Below are 13,002 nucleotides of genomic sequence, written 5' to 3' on the forward strand. Positions count from 1 at the left end.
TGCCCCGGTACTCCAGAGACGGTGTCTGTTATAATGTTCTCTCCCAAGCGCTCAGTACAGTGCACCTGCACACAGTAAGCACTCAATAAATCCCTTTGATTGACTGCAGCGTCCGCCACGGGGCAGCGCCCTCGGTGACCTGCAGGCTCCAGACTGGGTAATTCCACGGCTACGGATAATAATCGTCATCACTGTGGTATTTGCTAAGCACTTACTACGTGCCGGGAAACGTACTAGGCGCCGGGATAGGTACAAAGTAATTGCGTTGGCCACGGTCCCTGTCTCACATGGGGCTCACAATCTTAATCCCCATTTTATGGATGAGGTAACTGAGGCACAGAGCAGTGACTTCCCGAAGGTCACGCGGCAGACGTGGAGGAGTGGGGATGAGAACCCAGATCCTTCTGACTCCCGGGCCCTTGTTCTATCCACCAGGTCGTGCTGGCAACAGGTCGTCCCAATGCAGTGGCTTGTTTCCCTTCCTGCAGGCTCTGACAGACGGGCCCTGGGTTCGGATTCAGCCCGGTCTAGGCTGCTCCTGCCGTCGATGGACCCTGGGGATCCGACCGAGTCCAGGAGACCCTTAGGCTCATCCGATAATGTCTGTCTCCCCTTCTAGACTGGAAGCTCGATCTGGGCAAGGAATGGGTCTACTATCTTGGTTGCTATTATTATTATTACGGTATTAAGCGCTTACTATGTGCCAAGCACTGTTCTAAGCGCTGGGGAAAATACAGGGTAATCGGGTTGTCCCATGTGGGGCTCACAGTTTTAATCCCCCTTTTCCAGATGAGGTAACTGAGGCACGGAGAAGTTAAGTGGCTTGCCCAAGCTCACACAGCAGACAAGGGGCGGAGTGGGGATTAGAACCCATGTCCTCTGAATCCCAAGCCCGGGCTCTTTCCACTAAGCCACGCTCCTACACTCCCAAGTGCTCAGGACAGTGCTCTGCACGTAGTAAGCACTCAACAGACTCCACTGTTTGACTGATAGCAAAAACGACTTCAATCCCACAGATCTCACCAGAGCCACACGAGGGCTGGCGCGCACACTTGCTATCTGTTTTGCGGCTAATGAACACCACCTGGGGAATGGACCCCACTAACTGGATCCAACTGATAAAAATTCCAAGCAGCTACTTCCCTCATAAATGAAATGACTTCCTTCAGGAAGGGCCAGGGACAAGTCATGAGAAACAACAATAAAAATTTCAGTGACATGAAGATACAGCTGCTCTTCTTAATGATTAAAATGCCTCCGCAAAGAACCTTTTTAAAATAACCAGACTCCCAGGACCGGTTTTCCCAACTTCTTTTACGTGAATTGTCTTTATCGCAAATACAAAAGGCATTTTTTTTTTAATGGCATTTGTGAGGCGCCATAAAATAATGGCTCCGTGTCAAGCACTGTTCTAAGTGCTGGGATAGATACAAGTCAAATCAGGTGGGACACGGTCCCGGTCCCACATCGGGCTCACAGTCCAAGCAGGAGGACAGATATTCATTTTACAGATGGGGCACCTGAGGCCCTGAGAAGTGACTTGCCCAAGGTCACACAGCAGACAATGGGCAGAGCCTGGATTAGAACCCAGGTTCTCTGACTCCCGGCACGGGCTCCTTCCACGACAGCATGCTGCTTCTAGGGGTCAGAACTGGCTATGAAAGTTCCTAGAGAAGGGGCAAAATGCTAAATACCATTCCCATAGGATGTGTGTGTGTATATGTATATATATGTGTATATATATGTATATATATGTGTGTGTGTGTGTGTGTATATATACACGTATAAAGGAGCAGTGTGGCTTAGTAGAAAGAGCACGGGCTTGGGAGTCAGAAGTCATGGGTTCTAATTCTGGCTCTGCCACTTGTCTGCTGTGTGACCTTGGGCAAGTCACTTAACTTCTCTGGGCCTCAGTTCCCTCATCTGTAAAATGGGGGTTAAGACTGTGAGCCCCACATGGGACAATCTGACCACCTTGTATCTACCCCAGTGCTTAGAAGAGTGCCTGGCACATAGTAAGCGCTTAACAAATACCAGCATTATTAGTATATCATTTCTGAGCTGGAAAAGCCGGAAGCCCAGGCCCCACAAGCTTTACCCTAAATGAGTCTGTTAGAGAGCTGAATCTTCTAGCAGAATTGCTGAACTTGCTCCAAGCCTCTGTTGCCGAACTGTACTTCCCTAGCGCTCAGCACAGTGCTCCGCACAAGGTAAGCGCTCAATAGATACGATTGAATGAATGAACCCTAACACCTCAGGCCCAGTGCCGGAAGGAAGGTATCTGGCACGGCACCGAGTCAGCTCGATAAATACTACCGATCGATCGACTTCCTGGCCGGAACTTGGCTCGGGTACGAGAGAAAGTCCCGGGACGGCTGGTTTCGGGGAAGCGGGGTCGGAGCCCTGGGCCACGCAGGATCGGGCTGGCCCACCTGGCCCGGCCTCCCCGCCCCGCTGCCTCTGGAAGCCAACGGCCTCAGCCTCCCCCATTCTGCTCCGCCCCCGGGGCCCGAGCCGAGAGCCCCGTCGCTCGTCGTCCAGCGGCCGTCTGGCCGATGGCGGCGACTTCAGCCGGGGCTGCCTGGCCGCCCCCGTCCCAGGGAGTCCGTCCGCTCGCCACGGGAGCCGTCGATATCCCGCCTCCTCGGAAAGTCCAATCGCCAATGGAGCAGCGTGGCTCAGTGGAAAGGGCACGGGCCGGGGAGCCAGAGATCATGGGTTCAGATCCCGGCTCCTCCGCTTGTCAGCCGTGTGACTCTGGGCAAGTCAGTTGACTTCTCTGGGCTTCAGCGACCTCATCTGTGAAATGGGCATTAAGACCGTGAGCCCCACCGGGGACAACCTTTTATCCTGTATCCTCCCCTGCGCTTAGAACAGTGCTTGGCACATAGTAAGTGCTTAAGAAATGCCATCATTATTATTATTATTATTAGTGGTGCCGACCTTCCAGTTGGAATTTTCTTTCCCTCTGGGCAGGGCTCGGGTCCCTCACTAAGGCCCAGGCGGCTCTTGACGGTCCCAAGGAATAGGGCAGACAGGGAACGCTCGGCTCGGGACCGAGGCGAGGGAAGGCCTGACACTGACACCTGGTGGAGACCGAGGACTTCTTTAATCCAATCGCCGATCAAATCGATTGCCCATCAGGCAGCGCCGAGTGAATAGAGCCGGGCCCTCGGAGTCAGAAGGTCACGGGCTCTCATTCGGGCTCTGCCACCTGTCGGCTCTGGGACCTCGGGCAAGCCGCTTCACTTCTCTGGGCCTCAGTCATCTCATCTTTAAAATGGGGATTAAGACCGGCAGCCCCGTGGGAGACGGGGACTGTGTTCAGCCTGACTAGGCTGCAGCTACTCCAGCGCTCCGAACGGTGCTTGACACAGAGTGCTTAATAAGGACCATCGTTATCATTATTATTTTTAATAAATCTATTACTGATCAAATCTATTGCCGATCTCTCTCCGATCCCAGGTTTACCTGGGCCATGATGAGCCCTTCGCCATCCATTAAATCATACTTTTTGAGCACTTACTCCCCGTAAAGCACCATACTGTTTGCTAACAGAGAAGTAGCAGACATGATCATACCGCTCAACGTGGGCAGGGGAACGTGTCTGCCAACTCCATCGTAGTGGAGTCTCGTAAATGCTCAGTACATAGTAAGCGCTCAGTAAATACCGCTGACGTTGATGATTACATTGGCTTTACCCCAGGGCTTAACACGGTGCTTGGCACATAGTACCGCTCCATAAATACCACTGAGGATGCTTATACTGGATCTAGCCCACTGCTTAATACAGTGCTTGGCACATAGTTAAGTGCTTATGTGCATGTGTGGACGCTTTCCTGGCCAACTTCTGGAGAACCGGTTCAGCAGGAAGGGGGCAAAGGAGCTGACATTTCCATCGGGCTTTAATTTATCCCGCCCCCAGAATGTGCCTCCTTTTTAAATCAATGTTTAGTTTACTTCAAAACTGAAACGTGCCGAGAATGGGAAGATTACATTTGAAATTGGTAAAAAAAATAAAATAAAATAATATTAACCAATGGCGTTACTGGAGGTTTGTTTTTCTTCATGAATTAATAGATCCTCTGGGGTTATGCCTGAGGATACTGGGTTTTGGGGTTTTTTTTTACATTATTGATACAAGTTGTTACTTGAGTAAAGAGCTGCTCTGTATTTCACAGACTCTTTGATGGGTTACATGAGCCGGACTTTAGTCTATTGGTTGGTGGTTGTTTCACACGCTGAACAGCTGTATCACCTTGCTGAGGAAAAAATATTGCTGCCATTTATTCGATACTAAAGGGAAAGCAGTGAGATTTAGGTAGAATACTTCAAGGAGAAGATTTCATGACAATAACCTAACCGTTAGCTAAGTCATGACACCGAGGAATTTTTTTTTAATGGTATCTGTTAAGGGCTTACACACACTCTTCTAAGCACTGGGGTAGATACAAGGTAATCGGGTGGGACACGGTCCATATCCCACCTGGGGCCCTCCGTCATAATCCCCATTTTACAGATGAGGTAACTGAGGCACAGAGAAATGAAGTGACTTGCCTCAAGTCACACAGCAGACAAATGGCAGAGCCGGAACTAGAACCCAGGTCCTTCTGACTCCCAGGCCCTGGCTCTATCCACTAAGCCAAAATGTGTCGGTCCCATAGATATTTTCTGGATGCTCACAGCACAAAGTCAAAGCTGGTCTGACACTCAAAGCACTGTGACAAATAATAGTCCGTCACACAGCAATTCTGAGAGCAGGTCTCCAAATCCTAAACCTGCTTCTGGGAGGAGGGAGGATTCAGTCATTCATTCATTCAATCAAGTTTATTGCGCACTTACTGTGTGCAGAGCACTTTACTAAGCACTTGCGAGAGTACAACAGTACACAGACCCGTTCCCTGAAGACACATTCCCTGCCCACAACAAGCTTACAGTCTAGAGGCGGGGAGACAATCAAATAAATAAATGACAGATATGTACGCAAGCGCTGTGGGGGCCGCGGGGAGGCACTGACTGATACAGGTTGTAATCCTGGCTCTGCAACTTGCCTGCTACATGACCTTAGCCAAGTCACTTCACTTGGCACCTCAGTTTCCCAGTCTGTAAAACTGGGATTCAATACCCACTGTATTTCCACCCCAGCATGTAGTACGGTGCCTGGCACATAGTAAGCGCTTAAGGAATACCACAGTTGTTATCGGTTCTCTCTCCCTCTTAGACTGTGAGCCCCTTTTGGGGCAAGAGCTCGACCTGACTCCCTTGAATCTGTTCCAGGCTTAGCACAGAGTAAGCACCTAACAAATACCGTTACCACATAAAGCCACTTCACATAATTTTCCCCATCACCGTCTCTAGTTTATCTTCCCCTCCGTAAATTCAAAGTATGGGAGGGCAAAAAGAGTTGGAAGCAGCTGGGAGGAATGACATATTTTGCTCCATATTATTGTTCCGGTGGAGGAGCGAGCGGGCGACCTCTTCTTTAGAAGACTGCTTTCCAACCATAAGAAAGGAACATCGTTAAAGGAGATCGTTAGCAGAATATAGCAGTGTGGAAGCAGAGTGGCCCAGGAGAAAGATCACGGGCCTGGGAGTCAGAGGACCTGGGTTTTAATAATAATAATAATAATGTTGGTATTTGTTAAGCGCTTACTATGTGCAGAGCACTGTTCTAAGCGCTGGGGTAAACACAGGGGAATCAGGTTGTCCCACGTGGGGCTCACAGTCTTAATCCCCATTTTACAGATGAGGGAACTGAGGCACAGAGAAGTTAAGTGACTTGCCCAGAGTCACACAGCTGACAAGTGGCAGAGCTGGGATTTGAACTCATGAGCCCTGACTCCAAAGCCCGTGCTCTTTCCACTGCGCCACGCTGCCATCTCTGCCACTCTCCAGCTGTGTGACCTTGAGCAATTCACCTAACTTCTCTGTCCCTCAGTTCTCTCATCTGCAAAAAGGGGATCTGACCTCCTCCTGCTTAGAATGTGAGCCCCGTGTGGAACCTGAGGATCTTCAATCTACTCCCAGTGCTTAGTACACTGCTTGGCACGTAGCTCAACGGATACCACGATCGTTAACACGGCAGGCTCGAACGGCGAAAGGAGGCTCACGTGGAGCCAAAACAGCCCCGCCTGATGTGAGGAGTTTCCAGGAGGGAACCAGAAAGTGTGTGACTGGAGTTTCTACCTAGAATATACATGAACCAGTCCAGGTGGCCCTGCTGACGACACTTAAAGATTTTTTTTAGCTACAGCTTCAGCCGTGGGCAACCGGTGGCAATTTCTTCTACGGTCCAGGAGAAATATCAATGGTCTTCCACCTTCTCTAACACACAGAACAACCAACACTTACCCCTTGCTGAATTTTTTGAACGGTGGCCTTATTACACTGCGGCTTTTCACAACACAGTGGCGTCCAACCCTGACGTTCGCCAAATCCCCTCGGATAATACAGTCATTCATTACAATTGTCTGGAAGGCAAGAAGGGGGCAATTAATTCACCCACATATTCACGAAGCTTAGTTACATAAAAGCTGCTTTCATCCACTGCTTCTTTGGCAATTTGGTCTAGCGGAAAGTGACTGGGGCTGGGAGTCGGGAGACCTGGATTTTAATACTAATAATAATAATGGTATTTGTTAAGCACTTACTATGTGCAAAGCACTGTTCTAAGCGCTGGGGGGATACGAGGTGATCAGGTTGTCCCACGTGGGGCTCACAGTTTTAATCCCCATTTTACATATGGGGTAACTGAGGCACAGAGAAGTGAAGTGACCTGCCCAAAGTCACACAGCGGGAAAGCGGCGGAGCCGGGATTAGAACCCATGACCTCTGATTCCCAAGCCCGGACTCTTTTCACTGAGCCACGCTGCTTCTCTAAAGAAAATGAAATTTGTAGGATAGAACTGTTCTAGCTTTGATCTGAGTTTTCTGGTCTATTGGGACTAGAGGATAACTGTTTTAGGCTTCCTTTCTATGAAAAGCATTAATTTCCAGTAAGATATTTAAAAAAAAAAAGTTGCCTTTTCCAAATTCCTCTGTAATGAATTACTTCAAAAACTGTAATGGTAATGTCTGAAATGAGCCCCCCCCCTTTTTCTTTTTTGTAATTTTTTTTCCATCTCTGGTAGTTTTCTCTGATAATTCAAAATCCCAGCTCTGCCGCGGGTCTTTTTTGTGATTTTGATTTTGTGACTGTGCTTTAGTTACCTCTAAAATGGGGAAAAGATTCCTGCTCTTCCTTGGATTATAAAAGCAATTAAAAACAGGGATCACGTTTGATCTGATTATCTTATTCCTACCACAGAGTGTAGCCAGTGGTGAGAACCTAGTAAGTGTTCAGTACGTGATGAACTAATCAAAGCTGCCTAACGGCATAGTGGATAGAGCATGAGCCTGGAAGTTGGAAGGCCATGGGTTCTAATGCCGGCCCCGCCTCTCGTCTGTTGTGTGAACTTGGACAAGTCACTTAACTTCTCTGTGCCTCAGTTACCTCATTTGTAAAATGGGGACGGAGACTACGAGCCCCACGTGGGACAGGGACTGTGACCAACCTGATTTGCTTGTATCCACCCCAGCATTTAGTACAATACCTGGCACACAGTAAGAGCTTACCACATGCCATTATTATTATTAATAATAATAAATCACATAATGTTGGCTCTAAGGAAACATGACAGAGGGCATAACTTTTTAGAAAGGACCACTGATTTTTAACCAGGATCACCGAGATATTTCAAAGAACAATTGCGGCTTCGGTAGAAAAACAGTAGCTCTTTACAAACGGAGAAACAAAGCATGGGGGTTCAAGAATTACCCATCTTCTACCATCCAGTCATAGCTATAACTGCATATTAAGACTCGAGTATGTGGCTCAGTGGAAAGAGCCCGGGCTTGGGAGTGAGAGGTCATGGGTTCGAATCTCCACCGGCTCTGCCACTTGTTAGCTGTGTAACTGTGGGCAAGTCACTTCACTGCTCTGTGCCTCAGTTACCTCATCTGTAAAATGGGGATTAAAACTGTGAGCCCCTTCGTGGGACAACGTGATCATCTTGTATCTACCCCAGCGCTTAGAACAGTGCTCTGCACATAGTAAGTGCTTAACAAATACCAACATCATTAATTTCCCAACCCCATTCATCTCTAGACGATCTCCCTTCCAAGGTGAGAGATTGTGTGCTCTTAGTTTGAAACCTGGTATGCAAGACACGAAACGAAGGGGGCCAGATGCATACATGGTCACTGAAACAACGGCACCACAACGTCCACCAAAACGGAGCTAATGCGTAAACATTTTAGAGGCAGCAGAGAATACTAAAAGCCAGAAAGGAACACTGCCGTCTGAGAGGAGGATTAATTATCTGACCTTTACTCCCACAGCAATTAAGGTATTACCGAGTGGGAGGGCTCAGGGAACCAGAGCTAGGAGGAAAGCAGCCCCAAAGCTCTGAAATGTGAGGGACCGGGATGGGAATATTAAAAGACAGAAAAACACGGAAATAAAACCAAGCATCTAAACAACCGGCAACACCTGCTCGGTGATTGCAACTTTTGAATGCGGTGTCGTCGAGAACGGAAATATTCCAAGTGGGACGGAGCCTTACCTTGCCATTAAGCACTATATTCTGGCTTCCACACAGCACTGACTGGCGACTAACTTTATTCCCAGACGCCTGAGGAGAAGCAGCAGAGATTGTCGATTAGAGGGAAGTGCCATCTTTTGGGACAAAAATCCTGATCAAGAGAGTCGAGGGTTGGAGGGAGGGAGAGTCAGGCCACGGATCCCAACGTGGCCCGGGATCCAGGAATTGAAGGGTGAAAGGGTGATGGGAAGGAGAGTAAGGAAAAATGAAACTGAGGGAAGGGGCTAAGAGACACACGTAAAAGGGTGAGGAAAGGGGAAGACACAGAGGTGAATAGGTGAATGCGACCTAAGAAAAGGGACAAATTTTGGCTAGCTGGAGAGGTTAACTGTGCATTCTCCTCACCTCATCTCTCTCATGCAACCCACGTACTAAATCTTTCACCAAATCCTGTCGGTTCTTCCTTCATCAAAATCTCTCGAACCCATCCCCTCCCTCTCCCTCCAAACCGTGACCGTGCTGAACCAAGCACTTATCATATGCCACCTTGATTACTGCATCTGCCTCTCTGCCGTCCTTCCTGCCTCCTGTCTCTCCCCACTCCAGTCCCCATTTCACTCTGCGGTCTGGGTCAGTTTTCCAAGAAAAAGATATTTAGCCCAGGTCTCCCCACTCTTCCAAGACATCCAGACTTTGCCCAACCACTTCCGCACCAAAGAGAAACTCCTTGCCATCCCTTCTCCTCTAACCACACTAAGAGCCCGGTAAAAGCCGGCCCACCCGCTTCGCTCCTCCCACACCGACAGCTCGCCGTTCCTCGAGGTCACCTGTCTTGCCCAAGATTCCTCGCCCATTTCCTCCCTCTGGCCTGTATCTCGCTGCCCCTTCACAGCCGACGGGCCGCCGTCCTCCCCATCTTCGAAGTCTTACTCAAAATCCCATTTCCTCCGAAAGGTCTTTCCTGCCTAACCCTTCATTTCTCTACTATATTCGCCGTAGCCCTCGGGTCTGAACCCCTTCGGCGCTTTGATTCTCTCCTCGCCCCAGACCCACATCGCCCTTAAGTACTTTAATACTCCCCCCTCCTCCAGACCCACAGCACTCTCGTCCACATCCCTATACTCGGCAGGTTCTCCTCACTGAAATATTAAACGACCGCCTCCCCCCGCTAGCTAGTAAGCTCCTTGAGGACAGGAATGGTGTCCACCAGCTCTACTGGACTCTCCCAAGCGCTTAGGACAGTGCTCTGCGCACAATAAGCACTCGATAAAGCTAATAAATTGATCGACTGCGAGGGGCGGGAGTTCCCAGGGGTGTGGTGAAGCCGACACGGAGCAGGTTTCTATTGTTCTAACGGTTCTGTTGGCCGTTGAGGGGAGGTTGAAGTTCATTCATTCCCCTCCCCTCAGCACTGTGCTCATTTGCATATATTTTTATTACCCTATTTATTTTGTTAATGAGGTGTTCATCCCCTTGATTCTATTTATCGTGATGATGTCGTCTTGTATTTGTCCGTCTGTCTCCCCGATTAGACCGGAAGCCCGTCGTTGGGCAGGGATGGTCTCTGTTGCCCAATTGTCCACTCCAAACGCTTAGTCCGGTGCTCTGCACATAGTAAGCGCTCAAGAAATACTACTGAATGAATTCATTCGTTCAGGGTCAGAAGGACCACGGCCTAGTGGCAAGAGCAGGGCTTGGGAGTCAAAGACGTGGGTTCTAACCCCGGCTCTGCCACTTGTGACCTTGGGTGCGTCACTTCATTTCTCTCTGCCTCAGTCCCCTCGTCTGTAAAATGGGGATGAAGACTGTGAACCCCATATGGGACGGGGACTGTGTCCAACCCGATTACCTTGTATCTATCCCAGCGCTTAGGACAGTACTTGGCACAAATAATAATAATGATGGTTTTTGTTAGGTGCTATGTGCCAAACACTGTTCTACATAGTAAGTGCTCAACAAACGCCATAATAATAATTATTATTATTCGGTTGCATTTACTGAGTGCTTCCTGTCTGCAGAGTACTGTACTAAGCGCTTGGGAGAGTACCCTATAACAATAAACACATTCCCCATCTAGAGGAGGAGACAGATATTAATTAGTAGAAGCAGCAGTGTCCAGTGGATAGAACACAGAGCAGGGAGTCTGAACATCATGGGTTCTAACCCCGACTCCACTACTTGTCTGCTGGGTGACCTCGGGCAGGTGCCTTTACCTCTCTGCGCCTCAGTTTCCTCATCTATAAAATGGGGATTGAGACTGTGAACCCCCCTTCCAGACCGTGCGCCCGCTGTTGGGCAGGGACTGTCTCTATCTGTTGCTAACTGTACTTTCCATACGCTTAGTACAGCACTCTGCACCCAGTAAGCGCTCCATAAATACGACTGAGTGAGTGAATGAACATATCCACCCCAGCGTTTAGTACAGTGCCTGGCCCAGGGTAAGCGGTTAAGGAATCCCATGATAATGAGTCCTAGAAAGGAACGAATGAGAAGCAGCTTGACTTTGGGGAAAGAGCCCGGGCTTGGGAGTCGGGGGTTGGGGGGTTCTAATCCCGGCTCTGCCACTTGTCTGCTGCGTGACATTGGACAAGTCACTTCACTTCTCTGGGCCTCAGTTTCCTCATCTGGAAAATGGGGGAGTAGGACTGTGAGCCCCACATGGGACAACCTGATTACTTTGCATAACAATAATAATGATGGTATTTGTTAAGCGCTTACTATGTCCCAAGCCCTATTCTAAGAGCTGGGGTAGAGGCAAGGTAATTAAGTTGTCTCCAGTGGGACTCACAGCTTTAATCCCCATTTTACAGATGAGGGAACTGAGGCCCAGGGAAGTGAAGTGGCTTGCCCAAAGTCACCCAGTTGACAAGTGGCTAAAGTGGGATTAGAGAATAATAATAATAATGGTGGTATTAGTTAAGCGCTTATTGCTATTGTTTTTGTCTGTCTCCTGATTAGACTGTAAGCCCGTCAATGGGCAGGGACTGTCTCTATCTGCTTCCAAATTGTCCATTCCAAGCACTTAGTACAGTGCTCTGCACATAGTAAGCACTCAATAAATACTACTGAATGAATGAATTAGAATAATAATAATAATGCTGGTATTAGTTAAGTGCTTACTATGTGCCAAGCACTGCACTAAGCACTGGGTTAGATACCAGGTCATCAGGATGTCCCCTGTGGGACTCACAGCTTTAATCCCCATTTTACAGATGAGGGAACTGAGGCCCAGAGAAGTGAAGTGACTTGTCCAAAGTCACCCAGCTGACAAGTGGCTAAGGTGGGATTAGAATAATAATAACGGTGGTATTAGTTAAGCGCTTACTATGTGCCAAGCACTGCACTAAGCGCTGGGGGGGGGGCATACAAGGTGATCAGGTTGTCCCACGGGGGGCTCACTGTCTTAAAGCCCATTTTACAGTTGAGGTCACTGAGGCCCTGAGGAGTAATAATAATGTTGGCATTTGTTAAGTGCCTACTACGGGCCAAAAGCTGTTCTAAGTGCTGGGGGAGATACAGGAGGATCAGGTTGTCTCACGTGAGGCTCCCAGTCTTCACCCCCATTTTACAGATGAGGTAACTGAGGCTCAGAAAAGTAATCATAATAATAATGTTGGTATTTGTTAAGCGCTTACTCTGTGCAGAGCACTGTTCTAAGCGCTGGGGGAGATACAGGGTCATCAGGTTGCCCCACGTGAGGCTCCCAGTCTTCATCCCCATTTCCCAGATGAGGGGACTGAGGCTCAGGGAAGTAATAATAATAATGTTGGTATTTGTTAAGCGCTTACTACGTGCAGAGCACTCTGTTCCAAGCGCTGGGGGAGAGCCAGGGTCATCAGGTTGTCCCCCGTGGGGCTCAGTCTTCATCCCCATTTTCCAGCTGAGGTCCCTGAGGCCCAGAGAAGTGAAGTGACCTGCCCACGGTCACCCAGCTGACGAGTGGCGGAGGCGGGATTCGAACCCGTGACCCTGTGCCTCCCCGGCCCGGGCTCTTGTCACTGAGCCCCGCTGTTTGTCTTGCGTCTACCTCAGCGCTTAGGAGAGTGCTCGGCACATAGTAACGGCTACGAGGTACCGTCGTCGCCATGACTGTGAGGAGAAGGATGAGGCGGAGGGCGGGCAGGGTCGGGGAGGGGGGCCGGGGGACAGAGTGCGGCCCCCGCGGGCCTCCGGGCCGCCCACCCGCCGCTCACCGTCTCGATGTATTCCGACTTGTTGTACAGCAGCTCGTTCAGCTCCATGGCGGCGGCGGCGCTGACAGGGACGGCCCACCCTCCGCCGGCCTGACGTCACTTCCGCCCGGACCGGAAGCCCTCCAGCCCGCGCCCCGCCCCCTCAGGCCCCGCCCCCTCCTCCGGCTCCACCAATCCCCGAGCAGCGGGAGCCCCGTCCCCTCCCCCGGCTCCACCAAACCCCCGAC

General features: G+C 49.8%; 1 protein-coding gene across 1 annotated transcript in view; it reads right to left on the reverse strand.

Moving 5' to 3' along the window:
• Positions 1-12,885, reverse strand: part of DCTN5 (dynactin subunit 5) — a 29,067-nt gene extending 16,182 nt beyond the window's left edge. The window contains exons 1-3 of the mRNA XM_029057793.2: positions 12,776-12,885; positions 8,604-8,672; positions 6,352-6,470 (exon numbers count right to left, since the gene is read on the reverse strand). Coding sequence (XP_028913626.1) covers positions 6,352-6,470; positions 8,604-8,672; positions 12,776-12,823 — 236 coding nt within the window. The 5' untranslated portion in view covers positions 12,824-12,885. The remainder of the gene's footprint in view (positions 1-6,351; positions 6,471-8,603; positions 8,673-12,775) is intronic.
• Between the last annotated feature and the right edge of the window lie 117 nt (positions 12,886-13,002).

The sequence above is a fragment of the Ornithorhynchus anatinus genome, chromosome 2 (assembly GCF_004115215.2).
Source record: "Ornithorhynchus anatinus isolate Pmale09 chromosome 2, mOrnAna1.pri.v4, whole genome shotgun sequence".
In the NCBI taxonomy this organism is placed as follows: Eukaryota; Metazoa; Chordata; class Mammalia; order Monotremata; family Ornithorhynchidae; genus Ornithorhynchus; species Ornithorhynchus anatinus.